Here is a 22328-nt window from a genome sequence, read left to right on the forward strand (position 1 = left end):
TGTATATTTATATGTGTATATACCTATATATGTTTCTATAAACATATTCTCCAATCGTCCCTTTTTCATCTTATTGAAATATATACAAACAGAATTTTGGAGCTAGGAGGGTCCTTAAAGATCATATGCTCCAACAAACTAATTTTATACGTGGGTCAACCAAGATCTAAGGTTGTAAAATATCTGTCTCCAGTTACGAAGCTAGTTAGTATTAAACCTGGATACAGTACCTGGGGTTATAGTCTACTTTGTTTTTAATCTGTAATGTTGCTGATGCTCTGTGTTCTGAATCCATTTTATCCTTATACATACTCCATTCAATATATTTCTCCTCCCACCACCACCCCCAAAAATCAATTGGGAGTTCAGAAGTCTGCCATTCAAATATATTACACATAATGGAACTTTTAAAATTACTATCCTCAAAATCCTGGAATCATTTCCATGAGAAGATTCTAGGACTCAGTGGATACTTAATCTGGGAGTTTGTGTATATGTGGTTTCTACTATTAGAATGTAAGCTACTTGAGAGCAGGGATTGCTTATATTTTGACTTTGTATCAAATACAAAATGATACTTGAGGAGCTAATATTCTACTGGAGGAAAAATTAAATAATATCCTAAAATATTTGAATCGCTTTGATCTATTAGGTCCTTCTTTCCTCAACCACAAACACTTTTCCTTGTTTTCTAGCCCCATCAATAGATAACCACCACAACTACTATTGTTTCTGATAAATTTGTCATCCAGATCTTTAAATCTTATCGACCTATGCTCATACTCACACAATGGTAATGAGATATTACCAAAAAAGAGAAAAAGAAAAATAAATAATAATGAAAAAGAAAAATATATTGTGACTTTCAGTAATTACTATAGCAAATTTGAGGTTCTCTTAAATGAAAATCTCAGGGCTACTGCTAGAAAAATACTGTCCTCAAATCAAACCAATCAAAGATACTTGTATCTCATCAATACCTTCTACCCCTTTGACCAAACACTTTGATTACAAGGCAGGGACACGGGCCAGAGTCTTTTTTTTTTTTTTTTTTTACTTTTTCATTTGTAACCTTTATTTATCCTTTCTGTGGTACAATAATATTCTTTTTTTAAATTTTTTAAACATTTATTAATAATCATTTTTAACATGGTTACATGATACATGCTCCTATTTTCCCTTTCACCCCCTGCACCCCACCACCCATAGCCGCCGCACATTTCCACTAGTTTTATCATGTGTCATTGATCAAAACCTATTTCCAAATTGTTGATAGTTGCATTGGTGTGGTAGTTTCCAGTCTACATCCCCAATCATGTCCTCCTCAACCCATGCATTCAAGCAGTTGTTTTTCTTATATGTTTCCTCTCCTACAGTCCTTCCTCTGAATGTGGGTAGCGTTCTTTACCATAAATCCCTCAGAGCGGTCCTGTATCATTGCTTTCTGCTGGTACAGAAGTCCATTACATTCGATTTTACCACAGTATATCAGTCTCTGTGTACAGTGTTCTTCTGGCTCTGCTCCTTTCACTCTGCATCACTTCCTGCAGGTCTTTCCAGTTCACATGGAACTCCTCTAGTTTATTATTCCTTTTAGCACAATAGTATTCCATCACCAGCATATACCACAGTTTGTTCAGCCATTCCCCAATTGAAGGGCATACCCCCTCCTTTTCCAGTTCATTGCCACCACAAAAAGCGCAGCTATAAATATTTTCTTACAAGTCTGTTTATTTATAATCTCTTTGGGATAAAAAACCCAACAATGGTATCGCTGGATCAAAGGGCAGGCATTCTTTTATAGCCCTTTGAGCATAGTTCCAAATTGCCAGCCAGAATGGTTGGATCAGTTCACAACTCCACCAGCAATGCATCAATGTCCCAATTTTGCCACATCCCCTCCAGCATTCATTACTCTCCCCTTCTTTCATTTTAGCCAATCTGCTAGGTGTGAGGTGATACCTCAGAGTTGTTTTGATTTGCATTTCTCTAATTATTAGAGATTTAGAACACTTTCTCATGTGCTTATTGATACTTTTGATTTCTTTATCTGAAAATTGCCTATTATTTGTTTGGAAAGTGTTTTGTAGTTGTTTTCATATAATTGCTGTTTATTTTGGTAGATAGATTCCCAAGTATTTTATATTGTCTAGGGTGATTTTAAATGGTGTTTCTCTTTCTATCTCTTGCTGCTGTGATGTGTCGGAAATATATAGAAATGCTGATGATTTATGTGCATTTATTTTGTATCCTGCAACTTTGGTAAAGTTGTTGATTATTTCTACAAGCTTCTTAGTTGATTCTCTAAGATTTTTTAAGTATACCATCATATCATCTGCAAAGAGTGATAGCTTTGTCTCCTCATTGCCTGTTTTGATACCCTCAATTTCTTTTTCTTCTCTAATTGCTACTGCTAGTGTTTCTAGTACTATGTTGAATAGTAGAGGTGATAATGGGCATCCTTGTTTCACTCCTGATCTTATTGGGAAGGCTTCTAATTTATCCCTATTGCATATAATGCTTGCTGATGGTTTTAGGTATATATTATTTTTAGGAAAGGTCCTTCTTTTCCTATACTTTTCAGTGTTTTCAATAGGAATGGATGCTGTATTTTGTCAAAGGCTTTTTCAGCATCTATTGAGATAATCATGTGATTTTTGTTTGTTAGACTGTTGATATGGTCAGTTATGTGGATGGTTTTCCTAATGTTGAACCATCCTTGCATTCCTGGTATAAATCCCACCTAATCATGGTGGATGATCTTCTTAATTACTTGCTGGAGTCTCTTTGCTAGTATTCTATTTAAGATTTTTGCATCTATGTTCATTAGGGAGATTGGTCTGTAGTTTTCTTTCTCTGTTTTTGGTCTACCTGGCTTTGGAATCAGTACCATATTTGTGTCATAAAAGGAATTTGGTAGGATTCCTTCTTTGCTTATCATATCAAATAATTTGTAGAGTATTGGGATTAGTTGCTCTTTGAATGTCTGATAGAATTCACTTGTGAATCCATCAGGTCCTGGTGATTTTTTCTTAGGGAGTTCTTTGATGGCTTGTTCAATTTCTTTTTCTGATATGGGATTATTTAGGTATTCTATTTCTTCTGCTGTTAATCTAGGCAATTTATATTTTTGTAAATATTCATCCATATCTCCTAAATTGTTTTATTTGTTGCCATATAATTGGGCGAAATACATCTTTGATACTGTCAATTTGGTTTTCTTCTTTCCTTTTTTTATTAGATTGACAAGTACTTTGTCTATTTTATCTGTTTTTTCACAATACCAGCTTCTAGGCTTATTTATTAATTCAATAGTTCTTTTACTTTCGATTTTTATTAATTTCTCCCTTAATTTTTAGTATTTCTAATTTAGTTTTCATCTGGGGATTTTTAATTTGCTCACTTTCTAATTTTTTTGAGTTGCATGCCCAATTCATTAATCTCTGCCCTCCTTAATTTGTTAATATATGCACTCAAGGATATAAATTTCCCCCTGAGTACTGCCTTGGCCGCATCTCGCAAAGTTTGGTAGGATGTCTCATCATTATCATTCTCTTCCATGAAATTATTGATTGTTTCTATGATTTCTTCTTTGACAAATTGTTTTTGGAGAATCATATTGTTTAATTTCCAATTGGTTTTTGATTTGACTGTCCAGGTGCCTTTACTAATTATTATTTTGATTGCATTATGATCTGAGAAGGTTACATTTATTATATCTGCTCTTTTGCATTTGTTTGCAATGTTTCTATGCCCTATTACATGGTCAATCTTTGTGAATGTACCATGTGCAGCTGAAAAGAAGGTTTATTTCTTTTTGTCCCTATTTATTTTTCTCCACATATCAATTAAATCTAATTTTTCTAGGACTTCATTCACCTCTCTTACCTCTTTCTTATTTATTTTTTGGTTTGATTTATCTATATCTGACAGAGGAATATTTAGATCTCCCACTAGTATGGTTTTACTATCTATTTCCTTCTTTAACTCTGCCAGTTTCTCCTTTATGAATTTGGATGCTATACCACTTGGTGCATACATATTGAGCAGTGCTATTTCTTCATTGTTTATACTGCCTTTAATCAGGATGTAATGACCTTCCCTGTCTTTTTTAATCATATCTATTTTTACTTTGGCTTTGTCAGAAAACATAATAGCCACTCCTGCCTTCTTTTTCTCATTTGATGCCCAAAAGATTTTGCTCAAGCCCTTAACCTTGAACTTGTGTATGTCTACCTGCCTCATATGTGTTTCTTGTAGACAACATATGGTAGGATTTTGGTTTCTGATCCACTCTGCTATTTGCTTCCATTTTATGAGCGAGCTCATCCCATTCACATTCAGAGTTACAATTATCAGTTGTTCATTCACTGACATTTTTGTGTCCTCCCCTAGTCCCACCCCTTCTTCTTACACTATTTTCTTTTAAACCAGTGGTTTGCTTTGAGCCGGTATCCCTTCTCCCCTCCCTTGATTAACTTCCCTTTCTATCCCCTCCCTTGTTATTCTCCTCTTTTTATTTTTAAAGGCCTAATTAATTCTCTCCACCTTCTCCCCTCCCTTTTTTGACCTCCCCACTCCCCTGCTCCCCTTGGTTTATCCCTTCTGACTTTCTCAGTAGGGTTAGATAGAGTTTTTTTATCCCAATGGATGATATAGCTACTCTTCCCTCTTCAGGTTGATTACACTGAGAGTAAGGTTTAAATATTACCTCTTAATTCTCTCTTCCTCTCCTTCTTATACTAGTATTTGTCCCCTCCCCTTCCCATGCCCTCTTTGTGTGTAATAGAATATCCTATTTTTCTTATTCACTCAAGTTTCTCTTTGTGTCCCCTACTATTCACCCCTCTCTTTTCCACCCCCCATGTCATCTTAGATCGTTTAATATTCTGTCCTCTCCCTATGAATTATTCTTCTGATTGCTATAATAGTGAATACTATAATAGGGAATAGAGTTCACTACAGAGAATTATACATAGCATTTCTCCACATAGGAATACAGATAATTAGATCTTATTGAAGCCCTTAAAGAGTAAAATTTTAAAAATTATGAGTTTTCTTTCTTTCCCCTCTGTTTCTTATTTACCTTTTCATGTTTCTCTTGATTTTTTTGGTTGGATATCAAACTTTCCATTTAGCCCTGGTCTTTTCTGTGCAAATACTTGGAAATCTTCAATTTTGTTGAATGCCCATACTTTCCCCTGGAAGTATATAGTCAGTTTCGATGGGTAGGTGATCCGTGGTTGAAGGCCCAGCTCTCTTGCTTTTCTGAATATCATATTCCAAGCCTTGTGGTCTTTTAGCGTGGAGGCTGCCAGATCCTGTGCGATCCTGATTGGTGCTCCTTGATATTTGAATTGTCTCTTTATGGCTTCTTGTAAGATTTTTTCTTTTATTTGAAAGGTCTTGAATTTAGCTATTATATTCCTGGTTGTTGCCCTTTCTGGGTCTAGTGTAGAGGGTGATCTATGGATCCTTTCAATGTCTATATTGCCCTCTTGTTGTAGAACTTCAGGGCAATTTTGCTGAATAATTTCTTTTAGTATGGAGTCCAAGTTTCTATTAATTTCTGCTTTTTCTGGAAGACCAATGATTCTCAAATTGTCTCTTCTAGACATGTTTTCTTGGTCTGTCACTTTCTCATTGAGATATTTCATGTTGTTTTTTTTAAACCCTTGTACTTTGGTGTATTGTCTCATAGGTGGAACATTGGTAAGGGTGGGCAATGGGGATCAAGTGACTTGCCCAGGGTCACACAGATGGGAAGTGGCTGAGGCCGGGTTTGAACCTAGGACCTCCCGTCTCTAGGCCTGACTCTTACTCCACTGAGCTACCCAGCTGCCCCGATTTCATGTTTCCTTCTATTTTATCAGTCTTTTGACTTTGTTTTATTTGTTCTTGTTGTCTTGAGAGATCATTAGCTTCTGATTGCTCAATTCTAGCCTTTAGGGACTGGTTTTCGGCTATGATCTTTTGGTTTTCCTTTTCAATCTGGTCATTTCTGGTGTTCAATTTGCTTATCAGTTCATTTGATTTCTGAGCCTCACTTTCCAATTGCAAAATTCTGCCTTTTAAACTGTTATTTTCTTGCCAGATCGCTTCCATCTTTTTCATCATCTCAGATTTGAACTCTTCAATAGCTTGTGACCAGTTTTCATTTTTTTGGGAAGTTTTGGATATGATTTCTTGTTTGTCCTCCTCTATTGTCTGGATTTTCTCTGTGTAGAAGTTGTTGAGTATTCCAGAGTTCTTTTGGCTTGCCATTATTGTTAGCTCAGCGCCTTCTGCGCTTTATTCTCACACTCAGTGTCTGTCTGCGCTGTCTAGGCTCCCGAGGTCTCAGGTCTCATTGTTCTCAAGGTCGAGCCTCCTGGTTGTCCCTGGTCTACCCCTCTGCCCGAGGCTCCTTCACCAGTCTCAGGGCGCTGCTTCCACAGCCGCGCTCCTGTCTGCACAGGGTCCCCACTTGTGGTTCAAGCCTGCATTCAAGATCTTTGTCCAAGCCTAGGGCAATAGCTTCACCCACGCAGACGCTCGGGAAAGTCTGTGCGTGTTCTTTAGACTCTTGGGGTCCTAAGTCTTGCTGCTCTCAGGAACAAGCCCTGGAGCTGCCAGTGACTTAATGGGTACCCCAAACCTGCTTTAACTTTTGTGCGCTGGCCTCTGAGTTGTACGTAGTGTGGGGGGTGGGGGAGGTGCTTCTTCCTCTCGCGTTTTAGTGAGAGCTGTTTCACCCCTTTATAGCGTAGAAATTCCCCGATTCTACGTACCTTCAATGCTACGCCCTGTTGTGGGGTCCCTTCGTTCGTCTGGATTCGTTTTTATGTCCCCTTGAGAAGTCCTGTATGCTTTAGGTTAGGAGAGATCAAGCTGTTGCTCCTTACTCTGCCGCCATATTAACCAGAAGTCCCCAAATCTTTTTTTGAAGAGGAATCTCAGCAAAGTTTTCCCATTTCCCACCAGCTGTATTTCTTTACGATCTTTTTTGAACCCTCTATCATGCCCCTATTGTCTTGTACCTTCTTACCTCCTCTAACTCTTTTTTTTTGTTTTTTGTTTTTAAACCCTTGTACTTTGGTGTATTGTCTCATAGGTGGAAGATTGGTAAGGGTGGGCAATGGGGGTCAAGTGACTTGCCTAGGGTCACACAGCTGGGAAGTGGCTGAGGCCGGGTTTGAACCTAGGACCTCCTGTCTCTAGGCCTGACTCTCACTCCACTGAGCTACCCAGCTGCCCCCCCTCCTCTAACTCTTTTCCCCTTTGAAGCTTCCTTTTGTGTATTGTCTTCACCCGTTATACTGTAAATTCCTTAAAGACAGATTGTTTTTGTTTTTATTTGTATGTGTATCTGCATCACTTAGCACTGTGCCTGGCACATATTTGGCACTTAACAAATGTTTGACTGACAAATTCATTTCCTACTTGCTAATCTTTCTAAGCTCCAAATAGATATCTAAAAGGGAGTGGCAAAGGCGAGAAAGGGAAGAACTGACATTTTGTACTGGCCTGATTTGACATCTTGGCAATTGTCTGAATATGACCAGAGAGTTAGTGGAAAAGTCAGAAAAATAAATTAAATAGTCAGATTTCATTTTAGTTCCTTATTAACTGAAGGAATATCTAAGGTCTTGGGTAATATGGTGGAAATAACATTGGATTTAGCATCAGTAGAACTGGGTTTGAATCACAGATGTAGGGGAATAGAATTGGAAAAAATGTGGATATATGTAATATTATGAACAATATTTAATATGTAATTTATATGCACATATATGCATAAACACACATGCACCCCCCTAAATATTCAAAAGCCTTTCTTTGAGACTGTTCCCTGTGGCAGGGGAAGGGCGAAAGAAGCTTTTAACATAGGAAAACATAAGTCTTCCAATGGGTGGAAGACTTAATATGCTGATACTAGAAAAATGAACCTGAATCATCTACTGCCCCACCTCCAGGTCAGAATAGTAGAATGAATGAGGCAACATGTTGTTTCTTTCTTAGGGCCCTTTTTTGAATGAAAATATGGATTCCTCTTTTGTCTCTGGAAAAAATAATAATTGATGCTTATAAAGTATTTTAGAGTTGCAAGACCTTTACATTGTTATTTTATTTGGTTTTTACAACAACCCTATAGTTCTGAGAGAATCTGATAATCTGGAAATGGAGCAAGAGGAGTGGAGTCATGCAGAGCTGAATGATAAAGAATCCAAAGCCTAAGCATAACCAGCAAAAGAAGAAAGAGAAAGTAGGATTGAATGACACAGGCTGTAGATATTTAGGAAGGCCATTTGTCCTACAAGCATATCAGAGCAGAAGATTCAGGTTGATACAAATTACTGAAGAACTAAAAGAAGTTCCAAGAAAAAGGTTGGCTCTTTTCCCCATTTCCCCTCCTACAACCTATCTATCAATAGCTACTGCTATGGATAATCTACTATTTTTGTTCAATCATTTTAGTTACATCTGACTCTTCATGATCCCATTTGGGGTTTCCTTGACAAAGATAATGTAGTGGTTTGCCAATTCCTTCTCTAGATCATTTTACAGATGAGGAAACTGAGATTTGCTCAGGGTCATACAGCTAGTGTCTGAGGCTAAATTTGAACTCAGACCTCCATAACTCCATGACTGTCATTCTATCCACTATACCACTTAGTTGCCCACTTATAGCCTGCTTCTTTATTATCCAAGTATATTAAGTCAATTTAAATTTTACCTCAAAGAGGTCAGGAATTAGATATAACTACAAATTAAAACAGATAGCCAAACTCCTGTATAAATGTTAAGAATTTTCCTAACTGGGGGCTCAGAGCAATTATGATTATATTTAATTTTTTTCATATAAAATAAATTTCCCAGATCTGCAAAGGAGGAAACCATATGGACCATAGAGGCCATTAGATTGCCCCTAGTCTTAAAATAAAGTAATTATTGTGTTAGGATGGTGCAATGCTGTGAGTTAAAAAATATAATTATCCCTGTTTAACAAATGAAGAAACTAGAGGTCAGAAAGGTTAAGTGACTTGCCATGGCCACACAGCTAGTAAATGACAGAGGCACAGTTTCAATCCAAGCATCTCATAAATTCAAGTGCAGCATACTTTTGATTGTATCATGTTGATGGGAGAAATAGGCAAGAGGTGAAATTTCAAAATAGATGAGGTTTACTTTAGGGCCTATTTTGACTCTATCTATGTGCTCTTTTCTTATCTCTTAGAATACCTTTTATTTTGTCTGCCCTGTCCCCTTCCCCCAATATATATCTGATGTATTTGAAGATACATAATACCTTCTGGGTGCCTGGGGAGACCTAGTAGCCTGAACAACCCTGAGTTTTTTAGATCCAAGAATCTTTAGACATATCTACTTAAACTTGGGCAACTGTAGCCAAGTTATTTAATCTCCCTGAGCCTCAGTTTTCTCATATATAAAATGAAGGAAGGTTGGAAAAAGTGGGACTCTTAGGTACTTTCCAGCTCTAATTCTATACTCTTATGATTCCATGATCAAATGATTACTCCCTTCTTCAAATTTCATCCTACATTTTTGAAGATTGCTAAAATCTCTTAGAAGAAGAAAAAATATAATTCAATGGAGCCAGATGTTGTGTACCACATGAATAATTAATGCATCCAAGGACCCACTAATTTATAATTTAATCAATTTGTAATTTTTAAATGAAAGTTTTAATAAGGATATTCATCTTAACACAATATATTATGTTTATGTTTCCTTTAAAATTTTGTTTTTGTTTTTGTTTTTGTTTACATTTTTAAACCCTTAACTTCTGTGTATTGGCTCCTAGGTGGAAGAGTGGTAAGGGTAGGCAATGGGGGTCAAGTGACTTGCCCAGAGTCACACAGCTGGGAAGTGTCTGAGGCTGGATTTGAACCTAGGACCTCCCGTCTCTAGGCCTGACTCTCAATCCACTGAGCTACCCAGCTGCCCCTCCTTTAAAATTTTAAGCAAAGTTATTGAATCCTGCTCAGAGGTCCCAATTTTTTATAGTTTTAATTTTTAAATGCACTATAATTCCAGGTTAGAGTGAGGGAAAAAACTTGGTTTTATTATACTTGGTGCCAAAATATCTGGGTTCCAGTTCTGATTTTGTTACTAATAAGCTGTGGAAAGTCTCTTATTCTCTTTGAGCCTCAATTTTTTCATCTATAAAATGAAGTTTGCCTTGGTGATCTCTACAGCTTTATAGCACTATAGTTCAATGTTTATTTTATTTCTTTGTATAGCTCAGCATCCAACTGAACTTTTAATGGTAAAATGCCACTGAGGATTAGTTGCAGTAACTGGCACTATTTAGATTAGAGAATAGAAGATTTGGGGAGTCTAGGGTCCATATTTTCAAATGTTTGAAGGGTTGTGATTACAAAAAAGGGGATAGATTTGTTCTGTATGGCCTTTGACAAGGCACTTAATTTTCCTGAGCCTCAGTTTAGTCATTTGTAAAATAAGATGATTGGTCTAGGCAGCCTCTGAAGTCTTTCCAGATCTAGATCTATGATCCAATGATTCTAAATTATAAGGAGGTATATTTTAGATCAATGGTCAACACAAGAAAATCCTTCTTTAATAATTAGTGGATTCATAAAGTGACATGGGTTGACTAGGATGAGTAGTGAATCCTCTGGCACTAAAGATCATTAAATATGAGAAGAACGATCACTTATTAGAGATGTAGTTGATTGAATTTATATTTTGGTAAGATATTGGGCTAGATCAGTGATTCCCAAAGTGGGTGCCACTGCCCCCTGGTGGGTGCTGCAGCGTTCCAGGGAGGCAGTGATGGCCACAGGTGCATTTGGGGGTGGTCAATAACTGTAAGGGAGCAATGATGGTATGTGACAGAGGGTGCTAAGTAATATTTTTTTCTGGAAAGGAGGCGGTAGGCCAAAAAAGTTTGGGAACTACTGGGCTAGATGGATTGGAGTACCATTTGGGACTTTAGAGATCATATAGACAAACTTCATTTTACAAATGAAAAAACTGAGTCACAGAGAGAGTAAGAGAATTGTCCAAAGTAAAATACCTTTCCTACTCAGAAGTTGTATGATTCTTCCATTCTAGAGTTTGTTATTTATCTCCCACCTATGGGATTTGCAACATGAAAATCTTAAATGAATGTGCCAGAGAATACAACGCTGAGTTAACCTTAGACATTTATTTAACTAAATGGATACCACAAGCCTCCATTCATTGCATCAGTGATGGTTACAGATGGATAAGTCACAGGTTGTTGGTTTTTATTTTTTTCTGTTGAACTTGAATTACTATGAAAATGAAGGCAGGGTCTTTCATGCAAGGGCATATTCAAAAGTTCCTTTATCAAACTCTTCTACTTCATCTTCCCAAGTAGAGGAAGGCATACTACTGTAGGGGTCCAGTAGGATTTTGAAGCATCTGATAATAAGAAGACCCAAAAAAATACACAGAATCCCCACAAATGCAAAGCCTGTTTTTTGTTCCAATGTCAATGAGAAAGCCGATACTTTGTTGACACTCATGCTGGCTGGTCCGTTGCTATGGTGAATGCTACTCATCATTTGCTATCACATCGCTGAGATTCTTTAGGATTCCTGCTTGTGTCACATCTTGGCCTATGCACATACAAAAAAATATATAGCAAGTTTAGTTATTATCATGTACTCTACTCTGCAGTCATTAAAATAGGGAACCAAGAAACCATTAGAAAAAGCCTCCCATCTTTAAGCTCTTTTTTGGCATAAAATGTAAAAAGTTATTTTACACAATGACTTATAGTGATCAGAAATCTTATTAAATAAATCATATTAGAATTGGACAATCTGTTTTGTTAATGACATGAGAGAATAGAGGATAACATACTATAACATAATATGATGTGATACAATGTGAATTAAGCTTGGAGAAGTAGATTGCAGTCATGTCATAAAATTTTAAACCATTACCTTCCATCTAGCTGTCTACATATGTGTGTATACATGTGTATAAATGTATGAGAGAGAGAGAGAGAGAGAGAGAGAGAGAGAGAGAGAGAGAGAGAGAGAGAGAGAGAAAGAGAGAGAGCGTGAGAGTACTTTCTATGTTTTTTTATAAGTTGTGTTGCTGTCCTGTTGAAAAGACTAATGGGACTTGTTTGGTTGAATTGACTAAATAGAATAGTTGGTTTGGCATTATGCTGATATAGCCAGGGAAAGTCAAGTGAATTACTAGATTACAGTTCGTCATTGGGGATAGTGAAATCTGTTTGCTGTTGTTCAAATGTTTAATCCACTAGACTGCAGTGTTCCCTTTCCATGGAATCAACACCATTGAAATAGGTAAGTTGCTCAGTAATAACAGAATATGAACCACAGGACATATGTTAAACTGAAATAATTTGTCCTTTGAATCAAAATGTAAGCGCCTTTATATTTCAGCCCCAAATTTGCCTAACATATAACCAAGCACAGTGATTTTCTCTTGAGCTCCTCAGGAAGCTGCAAATTATAGTAGTTATTCAGAATCTTGGAAGGAAAGTAAATTGAATTTACAAGTATGTAATTTATAATGCATAAAGAAGTTTTGGCTTTAAAAAAGCTAAATATTTTTTAACAATTAGCAAATAAGGAAAATGAAATCAGTTCAAATAAGTGTAACATGAAAACTCATTTGTAGCTTAAACTAGGAAGCAGCCTTAAAAATAGGTACCAAAAACATGCCAATCCTCTCAGATTTTTAATGAGCTTGTTCTTTTTATAATGATAAATTGTTAGAAAAGGAATTTAAATCTGTATTCTTTTCCAGTAGCCTAGAATATATATTTTACTGAGCCTTGGTTGAGTAGGCAAATGGATATTTCATCATTACTGTGCATGACCACTTAAACTGCTATTTTACTTCCAAACAATCTTCCATTACAAAGGATAAGAAAGGCATACAACCAAGGTCAAGTACAAAAGAATAATGTAAATTCTAAAGAATGATGAGGCAGCATGACATAGGCAGCTGGAGTTCTAGATTGTAGTCAGGAAAATATAAGTTCAAATCCTTCCTTTGGCAAGTGACTATAAGCAAGTCGCGTAATCTCTATAGCTCAAGTTGTTTCATCTGTAAACTGGGGATAGTGGGTAGTTTCTATCCCAGGGGGTTGTTATGTAGTTGAAATAAGACAATTCATGTAAAATGCTATATAAATTTCAGAAAGTATTAGTGACAGAATCCTTAACGCCCAAGTGAGCTGAGGCCGGGGAAAAAATCCTGAAGACAACAAAGATGGCTTTTAATTCCATCCTTTAAGGAGATATTCTCTCTTCTGATTGGCTATTTTTACTGGCTGTGTCCCCTTCGCCTGGAATTTTCTTACTCCTATCACCATATCTTGCCTTCTCTCTTCTCCTATGGTTCCTAGCTAAAATCTCATCTTCTACAAGATCCTCTTCTGATTCCCCTTAATTCTGGTACCTTCAAGGGTATCACTGATTTATCTTGTATGTCTCTTGTTTGTAAATAGTTGTTTGCATGTTGTCCTCCACTAGAATGTGAGCTCCTTTAGAGCAAGAGAGATTTGGTTTTATTTTACCTTTCACTCTTAGCAAAGTGCCTAGCATATGTAGATGCTCAATGTTTGTTGACTGACTTAATCCTTGGCTTGTAATATCCTCCATGTTCAGGTCATTTTTATCTCTTCTAATCATGTGTTTACTGAATTTTCTTGTGCTTAGGTTCCTCCCTCTTAGTTCCTAAAATTCCTGCTATCTCCTCTTGAAGTTGTACCTGCCTTTTCTGAATCAGCCAGCTAGCATCTTAGCCTGGATCACCATGGACCATTCCTCTGTTATTTAAGTCCAGATGAAATACATATCAGGATACAAAAGTACTTGCAAAAGTAACATAAGAGGCGTTATTGTTCATTTTGAAGTCATGGAGAATTGGATGGTGATCGGAAATAATAAATATGTAATGTTAATATAATATAAAATAAAATAAATAGATAAATTTTCAAAAAGCAAAAGAAAGCAAATCTTTGAAATTGTTGCTGTAATATTGATCTATGGCAAAATTTTGTTACATATTATTGAAAAGTAAAATGAGTAGGACCAAGAAAACATTATACATATCTACAGAATTAATGTTAGAAGAATAAATTATGAATGTTAGCTCCAGTCAGTGAACTGAAAGGTGAACACATGAAACTTTTCATTTGTATGGATATGTTGATTTCCCACACAATTCCTTCAGTGATGTGGGGAGGGGTTGGGACTCTCATGGATAGGATTTATCATATGTAGATATGAAGAAAAATAAAATATATGAGGTTCATATTTCACTTATGGATAATCTTCTTTTTCTTTGTATGCGGAAATGCTTGTTTTATTTGGTTTTGTAAAATTTTGAATAAAAAACATATTATTGAAAAGTTAATTTGTCAGAATTTAGAAAGAAGTATATTGAGTACCAAAGGCCAAAATGGCTCTGTCAAGTGTTGTAAGTGGCAGAGTTCTAAGACCACCTTATGCCAAACTAACTTGATTATTCTTCTAACCAAAACAATATTTCTTTTTTCATAGTTTGTTAAATAAGTTAAATGTCATGTGATGCATATTGACTTGAGCAAAATTATTTAACAAAGACTTTTATGATATCCATATGGAAAAGATGGTGAAAAATGGGCTAAATAATAGTACTGTTAGGTGAACTGGTTGAATAGCTTCAAGAAAATAGTATTAATGAATGGCATCCTATTAGCTGGGAGACTAATATCTAATATCTCTAGTAGACTGTCACAAGGTTCTGTCCTTGGGTCTGAGCTGCTCAACATTTTTATTAATTATTTTGATGAAGACATAAAGAAATTGTTTTCAAAGATAAGCTAATACTGACACTAACTTAAGATTCAAAACTACCTTGACAAGATTAGAACACTAAGGCAAAACTAATGCCACCAAACTTAACAGAAATAAATATGAAGTCCTGTATACTGAGTCTCAATTTATTTGGAGAAAAAATATTTTTAGCTGACAATATGCTTTTTTCAAAAAGTCAACATAATTTTAGCTTATACTAATGGAAATATAGTATTTAATTCACAGGAACTAATATTTTAATTGTATCTTGACTTGGTCAGACCATATCTAGAGTATAATATTCATTTCAGGGTACCACATTTTAGGAGTTAGACTGACATTCAGAAGTGAGTAACCAAGTATCGGGAGGAGTCTCAAAACCACATGAGAAAGAATTTGGGATGTTGGGCCTAGAAAGCAGAAGAAAATAAAGACATAAGAATTGTCTTCAAATATTTGAAAGTCTGTGTTGTCAAGTGGAAATAACTTTATCCTGTGTAACTGCAGGAAACCAGAGATTTATTTAATACAAGGAAATCAGGAACCAAGTGGAGAAAGTCCTTTGAAGACCATTTAAATGAAGATCAACAGAGACAAAAACAGAAGAGATATCGTAACTAGATCTAGATAGAAAAAAGATGAGGAATTTGAGAAACAGATTCCAAGTCTGGCAACAGAGGCATGATATAGTAGTTATGATTGATTTCAGTTATCCAAATATCTTATCTTTTTAAGCCTTTTATATAATATCTAATAATTTTTAATCTGCTTTGATGATAACTTCATCCATCAAAAGGTGGAAGAACTAAGAGGAACTTTCACTCTTGCTTCTCCATGACAATTTGTAACTGGTTTCTGTGGTGAAATATGGAAACCATATTATCTTATAATCTATGAGAAAAGTTGTGCATAGTCTGACATGTATCTTAGATTTTGAGAGAACAGATTTCAAAGAGTTTGAAAGAATAATAAGTATAATCCCATCAACTAATAGTGTAAGAGGAAAGTTACCTCATGAAGAATGAAAAGCTCTCAAGAATGAATATATAAAAATGTAAAGAGAAATAATTCCCTTACGAAGGAAAGGGGAATTGTCTAAAAAGACTAATGTATATCCCATGGAAACTCATCAATCATCTTAGATTTTTAAAAAATGTTCAGAAGATGAAATAAAGCAAAAGCAAGTAACAGGATGAATGTAAAATGGTCATGTAAGTGTCAGGAGTACTAAAGGTAAGAATGAGTTGAGATTGGTGATGGAAGGTAAAGATAATAAAAGGAGTTTAAAATATATTCAAGAAAAGAAAAGTATAAAAAAGGAATAATACTGCTGCCCAGGTAGATGAAATGATAATAAGACAATAGGAGAAATGTCAAAGCTACTGAAGTCTTATTTTACTTACATTTTCTATGCTAGGAAGAATGATCTTTAGAATGGAAAGGAATGAAAACATTTTAATAAAAAGTCATATACCAAGATAAGTATGGAGATAATAAGATAGTATTTAGCTACCCTTGATGAGGTCAAATTGCCAGACCAGACTAGATGAACTCTATTATGGGATAATAAAACTGTATTTAACATTTGCACAGCACTTTAGTGTTTTCAAAGCACTTTAAGTATTAAGGTGCTAAAAATTTGGCATATTTAATTGTTAACTTACTATCAATGATCTTTAAGAGAACCTCTCTAGACCTGGCAAAGAGCTAATCTTATTTTGATCTAAAAAAATAAGGGAGGGAATTGAAAAGTCTCTAACCATAGATTAGTTATAATAATAATTATAATATAATAATAATTAATTAATTGGGTAATTCTGGTCAAAATTCTAGAATGGATTATTCAAGAGATAGTTAATGAACACCTAAAAAGGAAACAGTGATCCAAGTGAGCCAGCATTTATCTTTACCAAAGATGCCAAGGATATTCATGCCAGGATAACCTCGTTGTCTTTTCTTACAGACTTATTGAGTGGTTTGATCAGAGGAATGTTGTAAATATAGTTACCAGTGGTTCAACAAAATTAGGACATTGGCGTGGGGAGGAAAGGGAACAAGCATTTATTAAAGGTTGGAGCAGTGGATAGAGTGATGGGCCTGGAAGACTCTCTTCCTAAGTTCAAATCTGGTCACAGACACCATTTTGCATTGGAGAAAACAGGCTTGATGTCAGTAATGTTTAATCCTTAGGAGACAACTTCATTACATAGATAAAGGAAACAAAACCCAGAAGGTTTATGCGACTTGCCCAGGATCACACAGCTGTAGGTTACGTATAGATTCAAACTATTACTTCCCCCTTCTCTTTGACTAGTTGTGGCCAATGGATCATGACAAAAAAATATGTTGGCAAATATGATTTTAGATTAAAAAATGAAAGAGGCAAAAGATCAGTAGACAAGAACAAAGCCTCATGCTTATGTGTCATTTATACTTCCCTCATAAAGAGAACTGAACAATGATCATGGTCAAAAAATATAACCAGCTAATACTTTAACAGAATAGAATGTCAGACAGAATGGCTTTCATAATATATATTCTACAGAAGTCTGCATCTTCAGAGTCTCATAATTGACTGAAAGTTTCAGAGAATATAGTGGTACCATCCTAATTGTTTGTCAATTATGACAAAATGTTTGATTCAGATGAGCAAAATGCAGCCTTAAAGGTTCTTCTTCCAATATATTCCTCAAGCATATGCAAAATCCTTTCCCTCTCACTACTTTAGTTCATGGTACTTGGGTTGTGGATGAGCTATGATATTCACCCTCTGGATGTTGAAGGAAATAAAGCACAGGGCAGAGAAAGAAACTGTTCTAGTCTGGCTGGCTTTAAAGAAACAGCCCTTTTTAGCTATATCACCAAGAGAAGGAGGCTATTCCCATTCACATGGCATGACCACTCAGGGAAGAAGGATACCTCCATGTTTGGAGATCTGGGTAAGCCCAAGCATGCCACTTTACATATATGTTAAGATCAAACAAAATTTCTTGACAGATGCGACAGAGATAACTTTATTCCACCTCCTGATTATTATCAAACAAGGAACAAAATAGATACAAACATGCTTAACAAAGGCATCTGCCACTGTCATGAAAGATGTCAAGGTCAGAGTCCAATGAAAGAAGGGTTCCCTATTGATAGTGAGGTCTTCTAGACATTTTTGTTTGCTGATGACATTGAAGTGATGTCATCAAGCCCCGAAATATTATAGAACTTCCTATATTAAATTCACAACAATGGAAAATATATTGGCCTAATAATCCACATAGGAAAAGCCAACTGGACAAAGAACACATTTTGTCTATATGATAACATATAGTTCTATGGACAGTTTCCAGTGTTATTTTATTATGAGATAGTCCTCATTGCAGATAGACCACATTGGAGGTGGTCAGTAAACTAGTCCAAATATTAAACTGGGAGAAGAAAGTGGATTGGATTGGATTAGAAAAACTGTATATCTCAATAATCTCAAACTCTATCTTTTGAATACTCATTTTCAGTTGATATTATATGTCAAAATATTATGAAACACCATGTCAAAATTGTACATCACTCATAGAATTGGAATAAAAGAATGTTGCGTATTACCAACAATGAATATAAGGAATGGGTGAAAAAAAGAGAAAATTCAGGAGATTTTTTTATTATAAAGGGGGGCTGAATAGTCATGTGTTGAGCTGGGATAAGAGGTGGATAGTGCAAGTCCTATATATAAGATTCAAAATTTAAAGCAGTGATTCTACTGGGCAAACTCATTTTATTGATTCATGAAGGGGAAACTCACCTGTGGAAGTTTTATGGAAGAAACAGACAAAAGTCATATGAATCAAGAAGATATACATTGTGATTTGCAACAGTGGAAAAAGACTGGAATAGAGTATTTGTGTAGAGAAATAGAGATATAACTGAAAATGTATGTTAGAATCAGTTGGTAATACTGGTATTCTGTAGTTAGCTCAGGAGAGCCAATTATTAAATTTTTAATGTGAGCATTTACACCTTAAAAACTAGCAAATGCCACAAATCAGAACGTGATTTATTGTTTTGTTGAATGCATAGACATAAGAAAGTGATGAACAAAATGGTATCAATACAGATGAAATTCAAAAGTAAGATGTGCATACATTGTTTTTTGAGTTGATTATTAAACATATACCAGCATGCTCCTGATTGTGGAGTACCTTGCACACTAAATGAAGGATTTTGAAGAGGAAAGGGACAATCTAAAATATTAAGAAAATTAATGTAGCAATTACATGAAAAATGAATTAGATGTGTGAGAAACTAGAGACAAAACATTTTTGAGGGTATTGAAATAATCCTTCCATTATATGAATAGTACCTGAACAAAAGAGTTTATTTCTCTTAGGAGTAAAATAGAAGGGTAAAATGCAAAATATAAAGAAATGTTGCTGGGACCTTTAGTTATTAGACATAGAGGCAAAGGAAGAAAAATGCAGTGATGACTCCAGGATTTCAAACTTCAGAAACCATAACAGTGCCACTCACAGAAATAGAGACATTAGAAGCAAGGAGCCAGTGACTGGCAAGTGATGAAGATTTCCGTTTTAGAGGTGTTCATCGTCTGGCAATTTGGTGGCTGCTAAATAAAGAGGTTTAGTTGGAAGTTAATTATAGAAGACCAAGAATGAAATAAATAGCAGAGCTATAGATTTTAGAGTTACACCGTAAATACAGATATAGATAAAGGTCACAGCTGAAGTCTTGTTGAATGAATTCTCTAGGGCAGTGATGGGCAAACTTTTTAAAGAGGGGGCAAAGGAAAGGAAATGCTCATCTGTCAGTCTATTTCTAAGGCAACTCTTTCGAAGCTTCATTGTATTGTATCCTACTCATTGTATTGGTCAGATTAGGAATAATGTCGTGCTGCCAGATGGAACATTGCAGGGGGCTGCATCTGGCCCATGGGACATAGTTTGCCCATCACTGCTCTAGGAGAAAAAACATAGAGAGAAGGATAGAGATCCAAAACATCAGCTTCTTTTTGCATTTTCCTTATAGTTTTTCTTAAAAGAAGCCAGAAAAGGGGGTCCAATAAGGAGGCTGACAGAGATCCAGTATAGTATAGTATAGAAAAAGAGAAAAATTCATATAGAATGGATTGTCAAATACTATGGAACATCAAGAAAAATGGGAGAGAGAAAAATCACCAGATTTAGCAATTAAGAAGATGATGAATGATTTCAGAAAGCCAGAAGAAGAATAGCAAGATTACAGGGAGAAGTAAATGTGTCAGCAACAAATAGACCTCAGATTTCAGAAAATTGGTTGTTACTTTTTTGTTTTTACTTTTGGAAGAGGGACTGGATTTGGGATTTCATTCCCACTGAGGAACCTCAGCACCTGATCAATAACTTATAGTCTTAGACATTTTTCAGGGGACATTGAGAATTTAAATAGCTTGTTCAGAGTCAGGAAGCTAGTATTTGTCAGAGTTAGGACTTGATCCCAGGATCATGCATTATTTTCAAAGTGAGTTTTCTAAGAATCAGTTATGTTTTATTTTGGAGTGTATTTTTGTTATATTTTAATAAATAAAATATCTGCCATCCTGAAATTTATACCTTATTCCATTTATATTTCACTCTTAACATGACCCAAACAAAACTTATTATCTTCCCCCTTAAACCAGCTCCTCTTCTTGACTTAATTATTTCTGTCTCTGATTCCTGATTCTCCCTATCTTTCGTATGGTCAGTGCCAAGAACATTAGACGTGTGGTCTCAGAGACTCGGTCTCTTAATATTTACAGTGAATACAATAACATGTGCAATACCTATATCATAAAGTAATTCCAGGTGCTCAAATGAGAATGAATGTGAAAAACACTTTACCAGCCTTTAAGTGCTACATATGATGATAATTGTGAAGGGCAGAGGGAAATGAGGGTAGAGGATAAGATGATCAGAAGATTCTTGGTAATCTTATTTCCTCTCAGCTCATTTGAAAATTGAAAGTTTTGGCTATAAAGGAAGAAAACAGAGACAACAAGGTGTTAGTCATAAAGAGAATGTAAAGAAGTGTTTCTAATTTGAGTTATGTTCAGTTGAAATTGATGGAATTAAGGCAGGTAGCCATTGACTGACGAAGGATTAACTACACTTCAAGAGGTCTTTAAAATGTAAGATCTTTTAGCCATGAGGCGGCACAGAGGTGTCTGTGCTCTGGCAGTTGAGAAGAGAGCCAGGTATGGAACTCAACTAGGGGTATGTTGGTAAATGTTTAACAATTGGCTCTGTGGGAAACACTCCCACAAATGAACCAATACACTTCTAAGTGTAATGTGAATTACTAACATTTTCTTCATCACTTTCTTAAGTCTACGGTCTGGATTCTAGAGTTAGATAATAAAACAACAAATCCAGTCTTTATTTGTAGTGTTTGCTGATTTCAGAGGGTTAGAATTGGCTATTCTAACCTAACCTAACACAGATGTTGAGAGAAAATGACTCAAACTCTTGGAAGAGTTTTTTTTTCCTCTCACCACTTCCTTCCCACTATTGCCAATGGCCTTGCAGAGTTACTTGTTCAGTAGGAGATACCATACTCAAAATGGAATAAGCATGCCCAGGGAGTCCCATCAATCAATATGTCTAGCTGAGATTGGTCACCTAGAGGGAGAAGTATGAGGATTCCATGAGAGAAGAGAAAGGACATTGTAACTAAATGTGAGCCTCTCTATTAATGTAGTCTAGATACGTGCTCACTCTTCCCATGGATACCATGTCTTTGTGGGTAATCATACCCCAAGATTAAGGGGGCATTACTTTACAGTTATTCTTCTTTTGGTGCTTTCTCTTTTTTGTTTTTTTATGTCCTTTTTATTATCATGCAAAACATACTTTCATATCAGTCATCCTTTTAAGAACGCCCTCGTACATAACCAAAACTTCCAAATAAAACCATCAATACACTGTTATAAAAGACATTTTGCTTTGATCTGCATCAGTCTGACTCCAACAGTTCTTTCTCTGGAGGTGGATAGCATTCCCCATCATGTTTTTCAGGATTGTCCCAGATCACTGCATTTCTGAGAGTAACCAAGTTTTCATTGTTGCTGTGTATAATATTCTCCTGGTTCTGTTTATTCCATTTTGTATCAGTTCCTGAAGATCATTCCAACTTTTTCTGAAATCACCTTAATCATCATTCCTTATAGCACAATAGTATTCCATTAGCAACATGTACCACAATTTGTTCAGTCATTCCCCAATTGATGGGCACTCCTGTTTCCAACTTTTTGCCTCCACAAAAAGAGCTGCTATAAATATTTTTGTATGCATAGGTTTTTGTATTTTCTTAGTCAGTATCATTTCTCTGAGCTAACTGATCCTCTGGCCAACTATTAAAGGTAAATTCAAAGGTAGAGAATCACAACCTATCATTTTAGGAGTGTGCAAATAGTAGTAATCATTCATCTGGAGACCCAAACTGCATAAGGAAGTTTATAAACTAGGGATTATTTTTTAATCTTATCTCTACCTT

General features: G+C 35.7%; 1 protein-coding gene across 1 annotated transcript; it reads right to left on the reverse strand.

Moving 5' to 3' along the window:
* Positions 1 to 11306: 11306 nt before the first annotated feature.
* CTXN2 (cortexin 2) lies at positions 11307 to 11555 on the reverse strand. The gene has a single exon (XM_044662249.1). The coding sequence runs from the start codon at positions 11553 to 11555 to the stop codon at positions 11307 to 11309; it is 249 nt and encodes an 82-aa protein (XP_044518184.1).
* Between the last annotated feature and the right edge of the window lie 10773 nt (positions 11556 to 22328).

The sequence above is a fragment of the Gracilinanus agilis genome, chromosome 2 (genome assembly GCF_016433145.1).
Source record: "Gracilinanus agilis isolate LMUSP501 chromosome 2, AgileGrace, whole genome shotgun sequence".
NCBI classification, from domain to species: Eukaryota; Metazoa; Chordata; class Mammalia; order Didelphimorphia; family Didelphidae; genus Gracilinanus; species Gracilinanus agilis.

Coding starts and splice junctions, on each gene's coding strand:
- CTXN2 (XM_044662249.1), bottom strand. CDS start 11,555: ATGATGAGTAGCATTCACCATAGCAACGGACCAGCCAGCATGAGTGTC.